Source organism: Notechis scutatus, chromosome 2 (genome assembly GCF_049901735.1).
Source record: "Notechis scutatus isolate UNSWTSFEM ecotype Mainland chromosome 2, rNotScu1.2, whole genome shotgun sequence".
In the NCBI taxonomy this organism is placed as follows: Eukaryota; Metazoa; Chordata; class Lepidosauria; order Squamata; family Elapidae; genus Notechis; species Notechis scutatus.
The window spans coordinates 148,145,865-148,167,885 of NC_142010.1; the positions used below are offsets into that span (position 1 = coordinate 148,145,865).

A 22,021-nucleotide genomic window follows, 5' to 3' on the forward strand; every position below is an offset into this window, starting at 1 on the left:
AATGTCTAGAGATTCGGCATAGATCATTCCTGCATTTTTTACCATTGTCTATTCTCTAATATTTTCAATATTTTGATTAATTTAGGGTGAAGTATATACAGTGATTTACTAGAACTCTGAGAATATATCACACTGAATATAGTGTAGTATTACCCTAGAAAAATACTAAAACAAATGTTCTACTTACATCTCAACCTCATGCAAATCTAAGCATTCATAAAGCTCAATCCTGTGTAGTTTTAGTCAGAAGAATGTCCCATTGTGATCTATGAAACAGGCTTCCAAACAGCTTTTCGGTAGGATTGAATTTAACTAATTTAATCTCAGATTTGCAGGTAATTTGTAGGCAATTATATTTTTAAAAGATCTCCCAATTAACATGTAAATGTAAGTAGTTCTGAAAGAATGATACAGGGGCAAGTCTTTTACTTCTCTTTGTATACATCCACTCTATGTATTTTACCATTTCAGCATATCTAAGGAGAAGCAGATACAATGAAGAAAAAAAATTCCCAGACTCCATAGAAACCTAAGAAACATCAAATGGCATTAGCCTATTTTCTTCTCTAGTCTATCTTCAAGATTTCAAGATGCCATTTGTCAACTGCAGCACACAATTTCAAATAAATAATAATTACCTCTCTTCCTATCTATAAAAGTATCTCCTTCCTGGTTACCTTAAAAAATTAATATTGTTTACTGCAAGCTACTTAGGAAAGCTTTTCACACATCAGATTCAGACTAAATTATTTCATTCCACAAGTCAAAAATTGAATGGCAAAAACAGAGTAGAGTTCTGCATCCTATATGTATTAAATCCTCAGCCATTAAGATGGATTCAAGATATAGACAGGTATACAATTGACTGTAAAAGGTTAAAATATCCAATGAAAACGTTCTACTAAAAGGTAGAACATAAATTACAAGATAAAAAATATTGCTATGATTTAACAATATGCTCATTTTGGGGGGAATAAGTATGAGTTTAGTACTCCTGTCAAACTGCAAGTAGACAAACGATGCAGCAAAAAGATTGACTCATTACTTATTTACTGGGGGAAGAAAACCTCCCAATGTTATTTATTTATTTATTTATTTATTTATTTATTCATTCATTCATTCATTCATTCATTCATTCATTCATTCAATTTGTACTGCTGCCCATCTTAGACAATTACTCTGGGTGATGAATAGTCATAAAAACAATTAAAGTACACACACACACACACACACACACACACACACGGCAACTAAGAAAAATTAGCCTCATAGATGTCAACATAACCAGGAAACAGAATTTCACGCACTCAAACCCCAGGGCATATAATCAGGCCTAAGAAAGTCCAATAGAATTGGAGTCATCCTAATCTCTGAAGGGAGAATCTTCTAGAGGGCAAAAGGGCTACCACAAAAGATGCATGTCTCCTGGTCTCCACCAGCTGATCAGACCCGTAACATGTCCAATCTGCCAAACCAATTTGGGTGGATAGAAACAACTGCAAAAAGATGGGCCCTCAGTCCCAAACCACCAACATCTTAAATTGCACCCAGAAACACACTGGCAACCAGTGCACCTCATGCAGCAATGATGTTAACATGTGTTCAATATCAAAAAACATTTACTGTACTATCTGTGCAGCTGCATTTTGCATCAGTTGTAGCTTCTAAATACTTTTCAAGGGCAGCCCCATGGAGAACACATTGCAGTAATCTAGATGAAAGGACAGGATGGCCTGAATGACTGTGAACAATTTTCACAGCTAAAGGACACTGCCAAAGTCTGCACATGTTAAATCATTTTATATGGTTCCCTCATCTTGCAACAACTCATATTTACAATTCCATCATTCAAAGTGCTTTAGGCAACTCTATAGTTGAGTTTCTAACCGAGCTAAACAACCACTTTACCAGTCACGGAAATGCAGAGCAATTCATTAATCTATCTAGCCTAAAACTACTGATAGTACAGGCAATATTTGCACAAAGATACTTTATGCAGCTATTTGGAGGTGAATTAAAGAATGTCTGCAAACATAACAATTAAGAATAATGCCAAGCATCCAGATAGAGAATATGGTGCTTTTAGCCCCAAAATTAGCATATGTAGGTAAGTTAGTTACATTATTTGGGGATAGTAATTTTATAATCTATTTAGTTCCAGAAACTATTAGTAAATCAATTTGCATATATGACATAGCTTTTTAATCACAACACACTGCCACTCTTTTCTGGGTCAGTCACCAGTTCAGGCCAAATGCATATAGTTAAATAAAAAAGCAAAGCAAAAGCTTTACACGGTCATTCTTTACTTTCATCTCTGAAACTGTAACTTAACTGAAAAAATAAAATTATATATTGAATTTAAACTCACTATACATGGAAATACATTCTACCAAAGTAAATAGATGCAGCTAATAGTATTTAGACTAAACAGTTCTAAGGCCAAACCAAATTACATATGTTCAAATAAGAAAAGATAAAGATCTATTTTAATTGTTTTGTACTGTCAATGACACATAAAAATAAAGATCTATTTTAATTGTTTTGTACTGTCAATGACACATAGCACTAACTAAAAAAAGTTTCTTCAAGAAATTCAACAAGTTGACCAATGTGAGAGCTATCTGTTCCTCATGTCTTCTTCAGTCTGGCCACAGTATATGTAATTGTGGAGCTATCCTACCCTCACAATTTTCCTGAAGGCATGGAAAATCAAACTGAACTGCCTTTGAAGCTGTGTCAGATCCTATAGCAGAAAGTAGTGAGGCAAATCCACAAACAAGTATAATAATCTTTATTATCCTTATAAGAGACGATCTGTATAGCTGTTTTTATTGTATTTCAAATGTTCAGCTCAGTCTTCAGATTAACTTATATTTCCATTACTTCCCTATTTCTTGCAGATTTATTCTTTGTCATTATTAGTAGTTATTGTTATTATTTTGAATGGTATAGCAAAATGCTGCATAGTGCTCTGGTGTTGTATATTTTGATACAAATTTTTCTGTGAATTTCATGCATTATACTGTAGTTTATTAATAGTGTATAACTGTGACTACAACTCTACTGACCACATATTGACAAGAAAACAAAATTATCCTGCCACAATTTTTCTTTCACCATCACAAGCCACAGTATTCTAACATTGCTTCTGCATAAAAGGACATTAGACTCTTTTCATTTTGGACATAAATCCTTCCTAAATAAAGAATATACATGCCTGATTATTTTTCCTCTTGAGTTTGTTGGTCAATGCTAATTCACAATTGGCATAACTATAGTTGGCTGAAGTTGATTGGCTTCTTATGCTAAGCCATAAATCCTGTTTTTGAACCGTAGGAAGAGTTCTCACAATAAGTCACAATGCAGTTTGATTTTAGCAGACGGTTTCATAAACACAGTCTGGTATTATAAAAGCCCATTAGAAGATTACAGGAGCCTTTTACCAAGGAAGTCAGCAAATCTGAGTGACTCTCACCAAATCTGAGTGACTGTCACCAAATCGGACTAACCAGTATTCCAAGATTCAAGACTAAATCTCTGAGCCTCTTTTTGTATTACCCATTTTAGTGCTGCACATGATCCACTTGTCAACGATGCCTAAACCGACTTGGTGAGGTTTAGGCATCTCAAGCCTAACCAGAGTAATCACAAGAAGACCGTCCAGAGCCAGGTACTATTGGTTTAAAAAACGTCCAATGTTTCTCAAGCTTTTGTCTTCGCTTAGATCCCGTAGCTATCTTTCACCAAACCTAAAGTTTCAGATGTGCCCAGTTCCTGTTTGCTCTGACCCTGGCCTACTAAATCTGCCTCAAATCTCTATAAATTCTAATATGTATCTATCTATCTTCGAAGATCCAACATTCCTTGCTACTCGTAAGCTCCCAGCTCAACTGTCGCAGGCCAAAAAGCGTGTTACTTCAAACTAAAAGACACGGGGGGGAGGGGGTGAACCGCTCCCCCCACCCCACCCCCCACACGTAGGCAATCTCGTTTCAGGATCTCTCTTCCCCGCCCTGCCCCGCCCATTCCTATGGCCGGAGCCAGAACGTATCCAGGTATTTCTCACCTGGCCTGTGCTTCATCCAGGCTCTGATCGGTGATGGCCATAATCTGCTGCAAGATGTCACCCGTGTCCTGAAGTCCGGGGGCTGCCTGGGGCTGGGGTGGGCCTGGAGGCGCTTGAAGTCTGTGGGGCGAGGGATCTCCGGCGGCCCCAGGAGGAGGAGGGAGACCCGCCAGCAGCCGGGATGCCTCTTCCATGGCCGAGGGGGGGATAAGGGCAATAGAGGGAGGGAGCCGCCTGGGGCGCGGCGGGAGGGGGACTCCGGGAGCTGCTCGAGCCCCTCCGTCTCTTTTTCCCTCCTCAACGTATACACACACACAAACACACACACGGCTGACACAGAACAGGCCCCACGGCTCCTCACTCGCGGCCGCTCCTCCCCCGGCCCCCGCCGCGCGACGGGGCTCCGCCTTCTCAACTGTCGCCTGGCGCAGCGGCCCAGCTCCTGGAGCTGCCCGCCCCCTTCCGGGACAAAGCCAGTCTCTCGGCGGCTTCCACACAATTGCCGCCTCCGGGAAAAAGGGGGCGGGGCCAAGAGCGGTTAACTCCCTGCTGGAGCCCAGTTCAGCCCACCCCCAGCGCGCGTGCCCACCCGCCGTCCCGCCTGCCTTCGTGGGCAGCGTCCCGCTTTGAAAGCGAGAAAGGGGAGGGGGCAGCTACCGTTGTGTGGCGTTCTCAGCCTCAACCGTCACAACCCCCCAGATTCCAAAGTTAAGCCTTTCCACCCATGTTTTTGTCTGGGTTACAGTTTCTTCTCTCAGGGCCAACCTAACGACTTTAGTCACCGGACACCAAACCCTGGTGCCTCGGCACCTATGAGAGAATGAAACGGTTTTCCAACCGCTGCTTCTCGCGTCACGACGAGCATTGTTACCTCAAGGGCTGACCCCTTGACTTACATGGCTTCGGCTTGAGCTATCCCTCAAGGAAAGAGTCGCTTCCCGGTTGCTCCGGTAGTAATACACTCGCCTCAAGCCGCGGACACGACTTTTTCCTCCGACCCGATTTCATCTCCCGAGCAGGGTTGTTTTTTTTCCCCGCTGCCTTTCGAGAGCAGTTCAGCGATTCACCTTGTTAAAATAAGGACAGATGAACGCAACGTAACTAAAAACGAGAGAAAGGTGGAGGGGAAAATAGAAGGGGGAGAGAAAAGAACTGAACGAATTCCAAAACCAAACGTGTGTATTTTTTAATATAACAAACACACAAACTTGTAGGTAAAGCCTTTTTCTCTTAAAAGAAGCCCTAGAGTGAATCATATTTTAAATATATAAATCAACGCTATCATTAAGATAAAGCTTGAATAATACTAGCACCAAGGGAAGCGATGTTTTAGAAACTTTAATATGGGGTCATTGTTCATAACTGCTTGACCCTAAAATAGGTTTTGGTACATTGAACAAGTTATTTGGTGCCAATTAACCTAAAAATGTGGAGACATTTTGGTAGCATATTATGCTTAAGCTCTAAACTAAATGTTCTTATAATTCTAAATACAGACCTTTTTACAAACACAGTATGTTATCTACCACTTTACTGCTAGCCGGTTTATAAAGTGATGTATCTATGAAAAATCTATTACTAGATACATTTGTCATATACAACTAGACAAATAATATTAGAAAAACATGTATAGAAAGAAAATAGATCTGGCATATTAGCATAACAGTTTTTTGCTTATATAGTAATATCTTCAGCTTCTAGTGGTACTTGAGCCTATGTAATGTTTTTTATTTGACAATGTGGAATTGAGTTATTTTCTTTCAGAATTTTTAAAATTATTTTAATGTTATTTTTTTTCTTTTGTTAAAAGTCTTGATGCATTGTATTTCAGTACAGTGAAGTTTATATGACATTCAAGATTATAGTACTGACATTTTATTATTTAGATAAAGTATTGAAAATACAGGGGAGAAAGAAATAAGGTATTCTATCAAAATTAGTTACAATTTACGATATCAATATTTTAAGCATTAATAGTGTAATAAAATTATTTTGATTTTTTTTATTTAAAGTTAAGTTCCGCTTCTCAATATAGCCAAAAATCCTGGGGTTCCCTGGTGGTCCTTCATCAAAGTACTAATTAGAACTAACTTTTGTTCAGCTTTTTCAAGATAGGCTTAGGCTAGCCTGGTGCTGTTACTTTCTCAAATTGTACTTTTGGCGTGTTATTTTGTTTGAGACCAATCTGTCATTAACAGGCTTGCAACAGGCTTCAAATTAGGAACAATAGGAAGGACATACTAAAAAAAAGGAATCCTTCTGGACAGTACCAAATTTAAAGGAACAAGAAAATTGAAGAGAATAGGGGGCCTCAGTCTCATTCCTGGCTGCATCCTGCTCTCACAGGGCAGTTATTGAGATAAAATTAGAGCAGGAACCCTAACCCTACACAAAAGGTGCCAGGTTTTGACCTTCCTCGCCAGCATTGGTCAACTCTGAACAGGATCCGTACCCAACATGATGCCTGCCAGGACTCATTGTTTAAGTGGGGTCTCATTGTTTAAGTGGGGTCTTGTCTCACAGTGTGACTGTGATGCTCCTCGACAAAATATCCATCACATTGTGTCCAAATGTCCATCAAGAGCTTACACCGGCCCAATGTCTGATTTTTTTCAACATAGACCACCCTGTCCTTGAATGACTGGGTAGATTGGACATTAACATTTCAACCACTAAAAAGTCCATGTATTTGCCATATGCTAAATAAATAAATAGAGGAGGAAGTATTATAAATGTCAGTGAACTCCAGAAAACAAAGTGTTCTAAATCTAACAATTATAACTAGGATCTCCAGGTTTCCTATGGTTATTATTAGATACAGGAAACAATCAGGAAAGGATGACCCTAGATCTGTTGATAATTGATGCATGAACACTAAATATACTTATTTTAAGTACTATTTGTGTTTGTTTTATTGGAAAGTTTGACTTGTTTTATAGTTTACCTACAGAATGGAACTAGTAAAATAAAAGGTGATGTCTTCTTAGTGATCCAATCAAAATATTATAGCCTCATTCCATTTGTCTCCCTTTAACTTTAGATTTTTTTCCCCCAACAATCACTATTCCACTTTGGGATCATTCACTCTTTTTTTTTAAACCATATTTTTGTACTGAATTAAGACCACCCTATTACCACATCTTTTTCATTGTCATACCAGCATTTATGCCTGAACCTCAGAATAAATAAAAAATGGCAAGAGTCCTTCCCTGTCTGAACAAAAGGCATTTTGTTTCTGTAGCCACCAAGGAGAGTAAGAGGGAAAGAGCTGGCTACTACTAGTGTTATATCACCAATAACAAGTGTTTCAATTTTTCACCTGTAGTTCTAGAAGTAATAGACAATAGACATCAGATCTAGCATATGCTAGGTGAGTTTGTGTTAGTAATCATTATGTAATTCCTTTTCAGTATGTTATCCAGCTATTATTTGTTGTTAAATCTAGTCCATAGCTTAAAAAACTGTAAATCCAGAAAAATGGTTTATTCAATAAACCATTCATAATCAAACTGTACTTAATTATTGACATTCATTTACTTTCTATAATCTCTTTTAAAACCATTAATATAGTGAGTATTAAAACATGTACTAAATTCCATCGTTGTTTCTGGAATCTGTTTCCTAGCTTTTTAGTCAAAAGGATTCCCAAAATCGCTTATATATAGGATATAGGATAGTATTATCATTATGGGTGTCCATACTGTCAGGCTAACCAACCTAAGACGGGGGGGCGGGGAATTGCAAGACACCCAAATATAAGTATATGAAACTAGATCACATACTACAAGTAGTCCTCAACTTACAATCATTTGTTAGTGAGCATTCAAAGTTACAAAAGCATTGAAAAAAGTGACTTATGACTGTTTTTCACACTTATGACCGTTGCCACGTCCCCATAGTCATCTAATCAAAATTCAGATGCTTGGCAACTGGCATGTATGTATTTATGATGGTTGCAGTGTCATATGATCATGTTATCACCTTTTGCAAACTTCCGACAAGCAAAGTCAGTGGGGAAGCCAAATTCATTTAAAGTGTTACTAACTTAATAACTGCAGTGATTCACTTAACAACTGTGGCAAGAAAGATTATAAACAGGCCAAAACTCAACAACTGTCTTGCTTAGCAACATAAATTTTGGGCTCAATTGTGATCACAAGTTCAGGACTCCATGTAGTCAACCATATTTAACAGATTGTATGAATCCACCCCATGTGGCTAGTTTATGGTTCATTGTGGTATGAAAATTTACATGACACTTCAGATGATATGAAATGTAGCAGATAAACGTTATCACAAGTACATAGTACTGGTTCTATGAGCTCTATACTGACTCACAATAAATTTCTGGGTGCAGTTAAAATCTTGTTTTAATCTGTTAAATCAAGTGAAGCTGATCTCTCTGATATGTTTTTCATTGGAGAAGTAATTGGTCCAGTGAAGTGATTGCCTTTGTCCTATAGAACGGCCTTGCCCCAAAGCCAGGTTGGCACAATCTGATGGTAAACTAAACGTTTTAATATTAAAGAGTTTCATTAGAACTTATTGACAATGATGGAGTGGATGCATTTTTATTGTAGTTTGTAAGATTGGTTATGAGTTTTATGTTAATGTTACTTGTGATGTTATAGCTCCTGAAGTTAGCACCAGGAATCTATTATGTGGTTATAAAGGTAGACAAAAATTGCAAACAAATAATTCATTCAGATGAGAGAAACAGTTCAAAGAGTCTAATGGAATTATTGCTACTAGTTGAGAGATTGTGAAAGATAACTGATATTACAGCAGAATCATGGAATTGCAAACTAACTATTTTCCTTTGTACTTTGTTAAGATATCATTAGATTAAATATATATCACCTTCAAAGGACAGTTTGATTTCATAAAGGAAGACAATAAAAGCATATACAATTTCTTTATAAACTACTTCATAAAGTATTAGGAAATCTATGTAACCATTCAGGGCCTGTGTGGACCAAGAAAGAGATATCAGCATACTTGAAATAATTCCAAAGATTACAAATGTAAAAGAAGAGACCTAATATGGTAATTGAACAGATTTTAGAAAATGACATGCATTGGGCCACTGAAGGGCAGCCTTCCATACTACAAGATTATGAAGTAAGTTTCACGTGTGACATATAAAAATATAGATATGTATTTATAAAGAAATGAGACTTTTTAAAGATTCATTGAAGTTTCCTGAATTTCCCTGTTTTTTAAAATATTCACTTTTTCCTATTGTAATTTGTTTTACTTTAAACTTTATTTTTACAAAATGCGATGTGTTTTCTGGCCTATTTTACTTTTTGAATTATGTGTCACATTTTCTAAATGCTTCTTGAAAGTATAGGTTCATTTGCCCAAGCCTAGTCAAACACAGGGTAAAAATACAATGTCAATTATGACTTTCCAAGTTCTCTTGGAACATTGCAACCAGACTTTTAAAAACTTTAAAATGCAAGAAAGTAAAAAATGATTTAATTTTAATAACAAATCTAATATTTCAGGATATGACTGAAAACATTAATCCAATCCAACAGAAAAAACTGTTGGGAAAATGTAAAATTGGTTACATACTTTAATAAAATTTCAAGCTGCTGATATTTTTATGTTGAGGTAGAATTTAAACTATTTGATAAAAAATATTCCTCAGTCTAATTTTGTTTTCTGTAATGAGTAGCAGGTTTCAGATAAGGCTGGAAAATGTGCTTGTCTTACAAATAGAATAAAACATAATTTTACCAAAATGTAATAAGCATTAAAAATGAATTTTTATCAGAGGATGACAGCAAAGTATAATTCCATTACTATAGAAGACTTAAATCTTATTGCTTGTACTATAATATTTTGAGCATATTAATATTTTAATGTTTTGCTTTATAACGTTATTTCCTTATTTTATACTATTATAATGTACATGTATTAAAAATGTGGACAAAAAAGGTAGAAACCATATCCTACCAATAATCTGCAGTAAGATATTGCAGTTTGTCAAATACAACCATTACATTCCTATATATGATTTCACCATGTTCTCCATTCTTTAACAGATATGTGCCAGTACTGTACATACTGAGTCCATTAAAATGTGCTTGCTAACTGTCTCTCATTACTCCTTTTCATTTACAATATAGTCAGTACATATGTTAGAACAGATCATGCTATCAGCTATTTCAGGGTGGAACTCATGCTTCTTACATTTCCACATTCCCCCACAAATTTGGGAGATATCTCATTTAATCCACATTTTTGAATGTCTCAAATTTTACCTGTTACTTGCATTTGCTTGGCACAGATATATAAAATGTTGCATATTTCTATGAAATTCACCAAATTCATATTTTTAATATAAACAATGTTTTTGAATTACAAGGGAACACAGTTCTATTCATTCACATTAGCTCAGGTCCAGTTATTATGGTGAGAACAGAGAAAGCTAACTGCTATAAACATGAAGGCTTGATTGATTGTGAACATTACTCGTGGTTATTGTTTTCCCTATAGATTTGAAGCTTGAGTCAGTTCAATCAATAAATGCACCAATATTAATAGGAAGGTACAGCACTCTGCCTGGAAACCAAACATTATCCTCTGCAGGGAAGCCTGGTTGTGCTGGGAACTCACTCAGCAACTACTTCTGCTGATTCCATGAAATTTTCTACCAATGAATATTAACAGACCTTTAGCTCAAAAAGGTAACAGGAACTGCAGTTTTTTCCACTTAGGCTACTGAAATCCTGTTAAAATAAATGAAAATGAAAATATTAATTAAACAAAGTAGGTGTAGGTCGTATTTGTATATGCTGCAAAGTCCATCAAGTCCAGATCTAGATATGGAAAATTTATGCATATCTTTAAAAAAGAAAGCATTTTGAATTGTTACCATTTATATAAGGGTAAGAGAGAACAGCAACCATAGTTTCAAGCTAAATTCATAGGTTGTTGAATTCACTTACTAGATTTCAAACAGAACCTGTCAACTCTCCGCATGTACATCATATTACTTCATATTAAATCAGCAGTAGTAGTAGCAACAGCAATAATATTTATGAAGCAGTTGTGAATTAGATTAGAATTTGGCACAAGGTTTAGGAATGAAAATGTTTAACTGGGATAAAAGCAGGTGAGGTGGATTTTCTGTCAAATCTAAGGTTACAAAGCCTTTTCAGTCATATGTTTAAAGTCATTTAGTTACCTTGATAACATGCTGAAAAACTAGAGAGTACAAGACTATCAAAAAAATTCTGATGGAATAACAGTAGTAGTACAGTTCAGTTGAACTGCTAAAGGTAGATGAGAATAGTATAGTGCAAGAACAGGACTAAGCAATGAATGGTAGTACCAGTTCAATAAAGAGAGGAGGGAGAACTAACATGACTAATGGATGAATGATGGTGAGCGAGTGTGTGGAGAAAAGGAATGTTTGTCAATTACCAAAGAAGAACTAGCAAGGTGTTTTGCATCTACCTGAGTGATTGATGGCTACAGTGGAGAAACTACTATGGCAAGCTACAAAACATGGCTGCTAATCCAAAAATGGTAGCCAGAAAAATTAAACCATACAAGTTGATAATGCTCAAGGAAATGTATTGGTTGTCAGATATCAATGGACCACAGTTAACCTACCTATAATTTCTAATGACGGAGAAACTACAATAATATTGTTCTAACAACACCAATATACCCCATTGTAATTTGGAAGATAGCAACATGGATAGCATACCAAAAAATTCAATATATTCCACTGGTGCTGCTTATGAAAGGTCCTTGGCATTGGGTACTTTGATTTAATAATGATATTGTGTGAAGAAGCAGCCTGTGCATGCTACATGATATTTCGATAGGCAGCAGGATATACTTTAATAGCCACATTCAGCACTAGCCAGACAAATACTGTTCCAAGACACCTATATATACTGGATGCCACCTAGAGGGAAAAGAAAAAGAGGCAGACCTTCCAAAAAGCAGCAAAAATGCTACAAAACATGAGAATTGTCTACAAAACATGAGAATTGTCCGGGAAAATGGAAACTGGTGCAGCTGATCAAAATGGTTGGAGAGCAATTATTGACCAAAGAGCTTTAAATCTGCACAGGCAGATCTAAATGAACAATTCATGAGTCAAGGACTGTCTACAAGTTACTGTTAAAGCATGACTTCATGGTACAACAGAAATAGGATTTGTTTCCAGAGTTTTGGGTAGATGGGAGTACATTATTTATGTAAAATAGTTTTATCACTCCTTTTATTTCATTTTATAATACTGAGCATTTAATACTCAAAACAGTTAATCTGCAATAGCCATCAATTTCTATCTTAAAACCAGGAAAATAGACATGCCAGGATGTAAACTGGGTCTTCCCAGCATATATGCATGTTTTAACTTGCCAAGATTGTTGCCAAGAAGTGGGTGGTAAGCTGTTTTAGATTGTATGCAACGTTTCATTATATTATATTTATGTATTCATTAGATTAGATTATGTATTGTTTCCCTTTTTATCTCAGGCTTTTACATTTCTTAAAAGATATAATGGTTACAATTAATTTTATAGCAGATGAAGATGACTTTTTCCCCATGATTTCTTACATAAATAATCCTTCACTTGCAACAGTTTGTTTAGTGATCAAAGTTAAACAGCACTGGAAAAAGTGCTGTATACACGTATAATCATTTTTTACATTTATCACCTATGCAGTATCCCCATGGTCTTGTGATCAAAATTCGGACACTTGACAGCTGATTCATATTTATGATGGTTGCAGTATCATGGGTCATGTGATCACTTTTTGAGATCTTCAGACAAAGTCAATAGAAAAGCCAGATTTGCTTAACAACATGTCACTAAGTTGACCACTGCAGTAGTTTACTTAATAAGTATTTTATTAGATACTAATTTCCATAATTTTCTAACTCAAATTACAAGTTTTAGTACGTTTGAATCCTAATAATATCCATCCAACCAAAGCTGCTATATAGGTTTTTTTCAAAAATTCTCAAAAATTCTCAAATTTGAAAATTAATGCCAATTGTTGGTTTCTAGTATTTAATAACAACAGGTAAGTATGATGATATAACTCCAGATTCAGAAAACTGAATCTGGAGTTCAGGAGCAGGAGAATCTGGAGCAGGGCTGTCATTAGTAATTGAATTTTTGCTAAAAAATATTCATATAATTGAAGGACTTCATAGACATTTTCTAAACAAAGAACGTATGTTTTGAAAATAGTTTCCAGAAATATAAACTGGATTTATAAATTAACCAGGGAATAATATTCATTAGAGCAGGGGTCCCCAACCACCGGTCCGCGGACCGGTACCGGTCCGTGGAACAACTCCTACCGGGCTGCTGGTTTGCTGGGCGCCGCCATCTTTTTTTGACGAAAAAGTGCTTCCGGTGAGCTTTTCCGGTAGAAAGCTCACCGGAAGCACGTTTCATCAAAAAGATGGCGCCAGCGCCCGTGAGCTTTTCCGGTAGAAAGCTCACGGAAGCACGTTTTCCTCAAAAAGATGGCGGCGCCAGCGCTCCGTGAGCTTTTCCGGTAGAAAGCCGGAAAAGCTCAACGGAGCGCCGCCATCTTTTTGAGGAAAACGCTTCTTCTGGTGAGGTCACCAGAAGCACTTTTTCATCAAAAAGATGGCGGCGCCCAGCTGATGCCGGTACCGGGCCGCGGCGCCCAGCTGATGCCGGTACCGGGCCGCGGCGTAAAAAAGGTTGGGGATCACTGATTTAGAGTGTTCACCTTTTTCTCAAAGGCTAAGGTTTAATGACCCCCACCAAATGATATCTGAAAAAAAACTTTTATATATTTTATTACATGCTACTAACTAAGTTATATCATTTTGTATACATATACCTAGACTTTTAATGGATTTCATCACCTGCATTTAACTAGACTTATATTACAGTTATACCAAAAACATAAAGATCATACTCTGTGTGCTAATTGTCCTGTTTCATTGATTAATGCTGATACAAAGATTTTAACAGCAGTTTTAGGAAATAGATTTCAGCATGTGATAAATTTCTCAACTAGTGTATATATTTATTTTGTACTGTTTTAAATTGTTTTAGAATAGTTCACCACCCAAAATCACTTGTCTGAGATAGGCAGCTATAAGAGCAGTGGTTAGAATGCAGTATTACAGGCTAACTCTGTCAACTGCTAGGAGTTTGATCCTGACTGGCTCAAGGTTGACTCAGCCTTCCATCCTTCCAAGGTCAGTAAAATGAGAACCCAGATTGTTAGGGGCAATATGCTTACTCTGTAAACCACTTAAAGAGGTCTGAAAAGCCCTGTGAAGGGGTCTGTAAGCCTAAGTGCTCTGCTATTGCTATAGAAATAAATATAAATAAATAAATAAATAAATAAATAAATAAATAATAAATAGAAAAGGCAAAGAGCTGAAAAGCCAAGATTGGCAGGAGCTCCTACCAGTGGGAAAAATTACCTGTCCCTGCTTCACAGGGAGGCAATATCAAGTTGTGTTGTGACACATTTGAGCTATGAGTAAAGCAACTGAGCTAACCAGTTTAATGATGATATGAGCTCATAGGAACTTGGTACCAATCTGGGAGCACTGCCAAAGCCCTATGGCCTCACTCTGTTCTGCACAAGGATCAAAATAGGGCAATATGGGCTGCTCTCCCGCAGCTAATAGCATTTTTAAGCAGCAACTAATAACATTTGTTTATGTACCATGGAATTGCATGTATTTTTGTAAATAATACCCCTCATTTTGCAGAGTGAAGGAATTAAATCTACTTTACTGTACTTCACTTTGCACATACTGTACAGTGAATATATCTAATTTGTTTAGATATAACCCCAATTACAGAGTAAATACACTTTTTATCCAGTTAAATCTAATCTTCTTTGAGTGTGAACAATAATACTGGAACATCTCTGAATATACAGTATATTGGCCTTTTAAAAAAACTTACTGGGAAATTTGAAAAAGCTTATTTATATGGAATTTACTTTTAACAGTAAATAGGAAATAGAGTTGATGGGATAGTGATACTGGCTCATTGTGAAGGTCTTACTTTATTTGTATTGACTTTTTAAAAACAGCCATTTGCAGGGGGATAATAACAGAATAATAAAGTTGGAAGAGACTTCTAGTTCAACCCCCTGCTCAGACAGGAAATCCTATGTACCATTTCAGACAAATGGTTGTCCAATCTCTTCTTAAAAACCTCCAACCTAGTGTTGGAGCACCTACAACTTCTGGAGGCAAGGTATTCCACTAATTAATTGTTCTGTCAGGAAATGTCTCCTTAGTTCTAGGTTACTTGTTAGGATAGCTGACAAGAATTAAAACCAATAAAAAATTGAAATGATCTTTTAAAAAGAAACAAAGCAAACAAGAAAAAGAATCCATACCTTAAGCAAACATCAAAACATGTCCTGTTTAGCCTAGTGTTATCTTGATTATTGACAGGAAGACTAGGAAGCCCCAATTCATTCACAGAATGGCTACCAATGCTTGTTGAAGTTTCCCAGAACAGCTTATCTTGGGTACTGTGGGACCATGTTTTAAAGTTTCTTGGCTAACTCAAGAGTCAGACACTTGACCAACAGCATGGATAGTGTATAAGAAAGATTCCCCATTCTGTCCCAGTTAGCTACCTTCACTTCAAACTGGCAGATTGATGATGAGAACCTCTAGATAGGATGATAGAAGTACAAATACAATAAACATTAGCAACTCTATCTCATTGTTCCCTCCTCCTTCCTTGTCTTTGTTCATGCATTTGGAGAGAATTCTAGTTAACAGTGCAGGGGAAAAATAACTCTATCATGTTCGTGTGTATTTTGATAATATATGATATGTTGAACCATCTTTCTCCTAAAAATTAAATCTTGGAATCCTGTTTGCTGATCTGGCATTCAAAGGGAGTAAGAACACTTAAATGTTGATTGTTAAATTCTTTGATAACTGACCTTTCAATTTATTTTTCACAGCAGTTTTGTCAATATTATTCAATAGTATAAACAAAATGTTTTAAATTATTTTTTCCATTTTGATTATTTATAATATGAAAGTATTGCAGTTTCAGAGAATTTGCCCGTTTTTCTGCCTAGCATAATTAATTCCTTTTTTAAAGGAAAAAAAGATATATTGATAAATGCCACTAAAAGCTGGTTGCAAGCTATTCGTATTATTGGTTTCAACTGATAAAATGATGCAATCAGAGCCCATATGGGTTTATTTAACCAACTGTTCTCCCAATTTGCTTTTCCCAAAATGAAAGCTTTTGTCAATTAACCTTCGCTGGATTATTGCTTTTTTTTTTTTAACAATGTGTATAAATTATGAGGCAGCTGATGTTGGTTTAGAAACAGGATTTATAAATTGAACTGAAATATAAAGTCTGTGCTGCATTCAGAACACCTTTTCCATTCCAGCTGTGAAACAAGCTAGGGTGTACCACACATGTTATATGACTGTGAAATATATACTTATAGTATATTTCATCAAATTTGTCATCTCTGAATTAAGGATCAGAGGGAGTAAAAACATTGGATGTACGTTAAAGATTATACAGCTGCCCCAGATCATCCTCTGAAGCCTGAACAATCTGCTGGGCTTAAAATCAACATGAACTGAGACTGCAAAAAAAATCCTGCATTTGTCCATCTTTTTTATTGCTGCCTCAATAAAGTTTATTTTGAAGTAGCAATTCTCACTTCTTTGTGAGACTAGAAATAAGATATATAGTAATTGTTCTTTATTAGAAAGTTCTAATATATTAGTACATTCTCCTCAGCACTGGCTTTCTACACTTGAAGGTGTTTTTTTTCTGTTCCCCCTGTCCTTTGGAAGCTACAGTAAGACAAGCTTTACAGAACCAAGAAATAAATGCAGTGAAATCCAGAAGGAGGCAAAAAAAAACCAATCTTCAAAGGGACATAATATATGCCATCTATTGTAGCTACCAAGCCTAATCTGGTTCTTAGTTAAATAATAGCTTTCATATATTTTCCTCCTTTCAGGTTATTCTCTAGGTGTTTTAGAACACTATATTCCCTTTGCGTGGAGTGGATTGAAATAGCTATACCTAAACATTTTTTTTCTTTCTCATAGATAATCATGTATTAGCTGGATAATGAAATGAAGAAGAGCTAAATTGTAGGGCAATAGTTCACACTGATAGTGCTGAGAGAGCAGAGGGGAATCATTTTCTAGCTTGTGATGAATTACCAGCACTCATAGGAAATGGACAAGGGCATAATTAACAAGAGAATTCTTGCAGGTCAGCATAAAGGGAGGCATTTTATTTTCAGGTGGAAGCTGAAAGCCTGCAACTGACCAAAGGACAAAGACCCATATTTTTATCTTGTGGGTTCACTCTTTTTCTTATGGGCTTATCACCAGGAGTCTCTATCATTTGAATAAGTTTTGGAATAACAGGATGGGGGCTTTGACACTGACATGAAAATGATTGTATATCATTTTGATGCAATTGACCCATGCAATTTATTAGAATTTCTATTATGGATAATTACTGCTATCATGAGAAATGATGCAATACACTATTTCAACAAACACATTTTGCTCCATGCTTGCTTGTGCAGTTTGAGGATGTGTTTGGATTTTTTTTTCCTGTCCTAGAAAAAGTTTTGGGAACTTCTGATTAGACATGCAAGGTATATAACTTTAATAAACTGAATGTGAAATTAAAATTTGATGTGAGTTTTAATTCCTCATTTAAGGCCATATCTGCATAAAACAAAAGACAAGTTGAACTGAATTGGACATTGTCAGAGTAGTCCTTACAGCCCTCTTACTCTAGCTCTGCCCTCACATCAGAGCTTCCATCTTGAGACCAGCCAGCCACTGAGACAGGCTGAGGCTATATCAGAGAATCCAGCAGGAACCTAATAATGTCCAGTTTAAAATAGAGCAAGCCCTCATCTATATAAATATACCATGTGATGTGAGGAAGTTTGGTGAGTTGTGGGGCTCCAACTGTCCATAGCAGGACCACAAAGGCCTAGTTTAAATCTTGTTGGGACACAGATAGAAGAGGCAGTGTTCTATGACTTCACTGCATTTCTGCTTCGGCTGCCAGAGAGAACAGAACCATGTCCAGCAGCCAAAGCTGCCTTATTTTGGGTCCAGTAGGGATATTCCACAAGGTCAGTATCTCTATCAGTAATCACCACCACAGTGGTAAAGGTCAACACAGTGAAAAGTGGTAGCAAGGAATTCACACTTAAGCCTCCTATTCCCTGATCTTTGCTGTCCCAAAAGCAACCACTGAAATCATTTCCCTTGTTTTTATGTGAAGATAGCAACTCTGTCAGAGGACGGAGAATAAATAGCCAAGAGGGATGTTCATTAAAGGATGAACCCTTACCATGAATGTTCATCAAGTCTAGGGGTGCAGAACTGCTGGCTTTCAGATAACATACAGCATTCCCCAAACTATTTTGCCAATTCTAAGGACTCCAGCTAAAATTTCTGCTGAAATAAGAGATACTATTTCCCACAGAAGACTTTCTTTCTGCAATTTTTATATCCCCTTTCAGCGATTTTATATCCCCTATTCAGAGATTTTATATGTTTAATATTTTGCATCTGCAATGCTTGGCTAAAAAAAAAAAAGCCATTTCCAAATCAATCCTATTGAAAACTTTTAAGTCTATGGGTTTTCACTATGGCAATCTCAACTTTAAACTGAGGATTATGTGAAACATTGCACACAGACATATATATGTATAAATATATATATAGACCAATAAATATATAGACACATATATAGAGACCAATAAACACAGACCAAGACTCCCAACCAATCAGGATGAAGAAAAAACCATTCTGGCACAGCAGTAGGCTAGCCCCAAAGTTAAAACTGAAACAACTGTAAAAGTCTGACTCACAGACGAACACAATACAGAAGCCTGATGATGGCAGATGAGATTCTGCCGAAACGTTGCTACAACTTTAAAAGCACAACTATAATGACGTGGGAAAATACCCAAACAAAGCTGAATACCATACATGTAAGTACCCGCGAAAACTTAAGAAATATATATATATATTTACACACACAGTTACACGTGCATACACATACACACACATTAAATCAGAATATATGACCACCTAATAACAGTTTTTCTCCAGTTTCAGTCTGCAATTTTTTTGTATTTGTTGTTCTTCATTCTGAGTGATGCTTCAGCCTTTGATCTCATGTGTGCACATTGCTCTTAAAGGAAAAAAGGCCACTGTCACCACAGTAACATTCCTATAGATTTTATTATACATGTTTTAATCACAATAATAGTATAAAAGGAAATGTCTTTTTCAATGTGGAAAGATAACTCATTGCACATAATTAAAATCATACCAATTTTGATGTTTAGACACAAAAGTTATTATTACCTTTATTGTCAGAGTACAACATGTGTAATGAGATTGGCTGAGCCTCCCTTCATGAACCCCCCAACACAATTCACAGTGTGGACAGAAGTCCGTAACCCAGTCCCAATCTTATTACACTATGTGACCTTGTTGCACAATGAATGACTGCATCTTTGCAATGGACAGAATAATAGCTAAACCACATATAAAATACCCTCACCAATTACTGGATGACAATCCATTATAAGCAGAAAAATAATATTGTTCAACTATCCTTCCAGTTTATGTAAGATGGCTATTGAAATGAAAAACACCTAATGTGAAAGTTTTGCTTGGTTTTTTTTCAGAAAAGAAAAAGTGTGTGCAACACATTTTATCCTGTTTTGTAGTGGCAAATGGGAGGAAAGTAGGTTTTGGATCAATCCATTTAGGCTGGATCTTAAGCTAGAATTAAGTGTGGAAGGAATGTTACGTAGAAATTATCATATTACATGTAAAATGGTGAAGTAAAGTGAGGGTAGAGTTGCAGAGACCTTGGAATAAAAAAATCTAGCACAATTTATCAAGTCCAAATACAGTTTATTGGAATGTATTTATTTTCAAACTCAAGTACAATTTACCACCAAGGTTCAGGGAAAATATTGTCAGGTTTATAGCTTGGATTTTAGAGCTTCCAAATAGCTGATAAAAACAACCCTAGACAAATAATGACACATGACAGGACAGGATACCATGGTCCCTTCCAAGCATTTCCCACTATCTCATTTGTTTGTCATCATTATTCACTGTATATCAAAGTCATTTATCATACAGTATCTTTACTTTCTTCATAATGTTCTTTACATTGCTTTGCTCCCACAAAATTGTTTTTATGGAATGGTTCTTTTGAAGTTTATCCCCAAATCCATGATAGAGAAACTTGTACTTATAATTAGATAATCCTCTACTTGCAACCCCAATTTAAGCCCAAAATGTCTGTTGCTAAGCGAGGCAATTGTTAAGTGAGTTGTACCTCATTTTATGACTTTTTTTGGCCACAGTTGTTAAGCAAATCACTGCAGTTATTAAATGAATCGTGTAATTGTTAAGCACACCTGCCTTCCTCCATTGATTTTGCTTTTCAGAAGCTGGCTAGGAAGGTTACAGATGGTGATCACAGAACAGTGCAACTGTCATAAATACATGCGAGTTGCCAAAAGCCAAACTTTGATCATGTGGCCATAAGGATGCTGCAATCATTATAAGTGTGGAAAATTGTCATAATGCAATCATAAGTGTGGAAAATCAGCACTTTTTTGTGCTGTTGTACTTCGATCAATCACCAAACGAATCATAAGTCAAGGACTACTTGTACTATATTATAGTAAGACATACAACATTTGTGTTTTTCAGAATTGGTTATTACAGTGGGTGAGGGTTTTTTTTAACATGAAAGGCTTAAAGCAAGGAAAGATTATTGAGCAGTACTGCATTCTTTGTCCTAACAAATTCAAGGAAATAAAAGGAGTATTTATTGAGAACCATGCGGAAACTTTAAATAGTTGTATAAACCATTGAAATATGAAAAATTTGAAAGATTTCCAGTATCTGAGTTTTCCTTTTGGCACTACTATTATCCACCTGCCAATGGAGCAAGAAAAGATGATTATAGGAGAAAATCATCGAGAACAAATCCTAAACAATTGTTTCTAATCTATCCACCCTGAGAGAATAGAGGCAGCTGCCTCTGGTTTATAGTTCAACAGTACTTGACTATCTTATCTACCAACAGGGTATCATTATGTTCCCCATAAAGTATAGAAAGATAACAGCTGCCAAAAGTAATTGTTCCCCCAACTGATGTTATAGTAGCTGTTTACTATGCATGCTTAGATGCTTTTCTAGCACGGGGATGGCAAACTGGCTGCTTGCAGATTAGATCCAGCCCAGGAAAAGCAACATTATTCACTACCCAGCCCTTTGTAACTCTTCCTAATTTTAATCAAAGTAAAAAACTTGGATTCATTTCCAAAGATTCTAGCTAAAGACACTGCATTTTAAAATTGCACCTTTTGGATTTTGTATATATTGTCCCAACTAAAACCAAGTTCACATACTTTTAAGATCAACGGCACAATAAGGGCCCCAACCAATACCAAAATTCAAAACTAGTGTTGCCGAATGATCATAACACGATAACAGAGTTGGAAGGGACCTTGGAGGTCTTCTAGTCAACCCCTTGTTTAAGCAGGAAACCTACTGCACATACTGTACAGCGAATGAAGTAATTTGTATAGATATGACCCCAATTACAGAGTAACAACACTTTTTATCCAGTTGCATCTAATCTCCTCTGAATGAGAACAATAACAATACTGCATCATCTCCGAATATTTATTAGCATTAAAATAAAACTAACTGGGAAATTTGAAAAAAAAACCATTGTCTATATGGAATTTACTTTAAACAGTAAATAGAGTTGGTGGGATGGTGATACTGGCTCATTGTGAAGGTCTTATTTTATTTTTATTGACTTTTTAAAATAGCCATTTGCAGGATTACAATAATAGAATAACAGAGTTGGAAGGGACTTCTAGTTC

At 36.3% G+C, this 22,021-nt stretch overlaps 1 protein-coding gene across 4 annotated transcripts in view; it reads right to left on the reverse strand.

Moving 5' to 3' along the window:
• Positions 1–5,151, reverse strand: part of PBX4 (PBX homeobox 4) — a 57,328-nt gene extending 52,177 nt beyond the window's left edge. The window contains exon 1 of one of the 4 annotated variants that reach the window (XM_026673830.2): positions 4,966–5,151. In XM_026673830.2, the coding sequence (XP_026529615.1) occupies positions 4,966–4,967 (2 nt within the window). In that variant the 5' untranslated portion in view covers positions 4,968–5,151. Of the gene's footprint in view, positions 1–4,069 lie in introns of all 4 variants that reach the window. The other 3 variants (XM_026673827.2, XM_026673828.2, XM_087956560.1) reach the window with 3 other exon arrangements.
• Between the last annotated feature and the right edge of the window lie 16,870 nt (positions 5,152–22,021).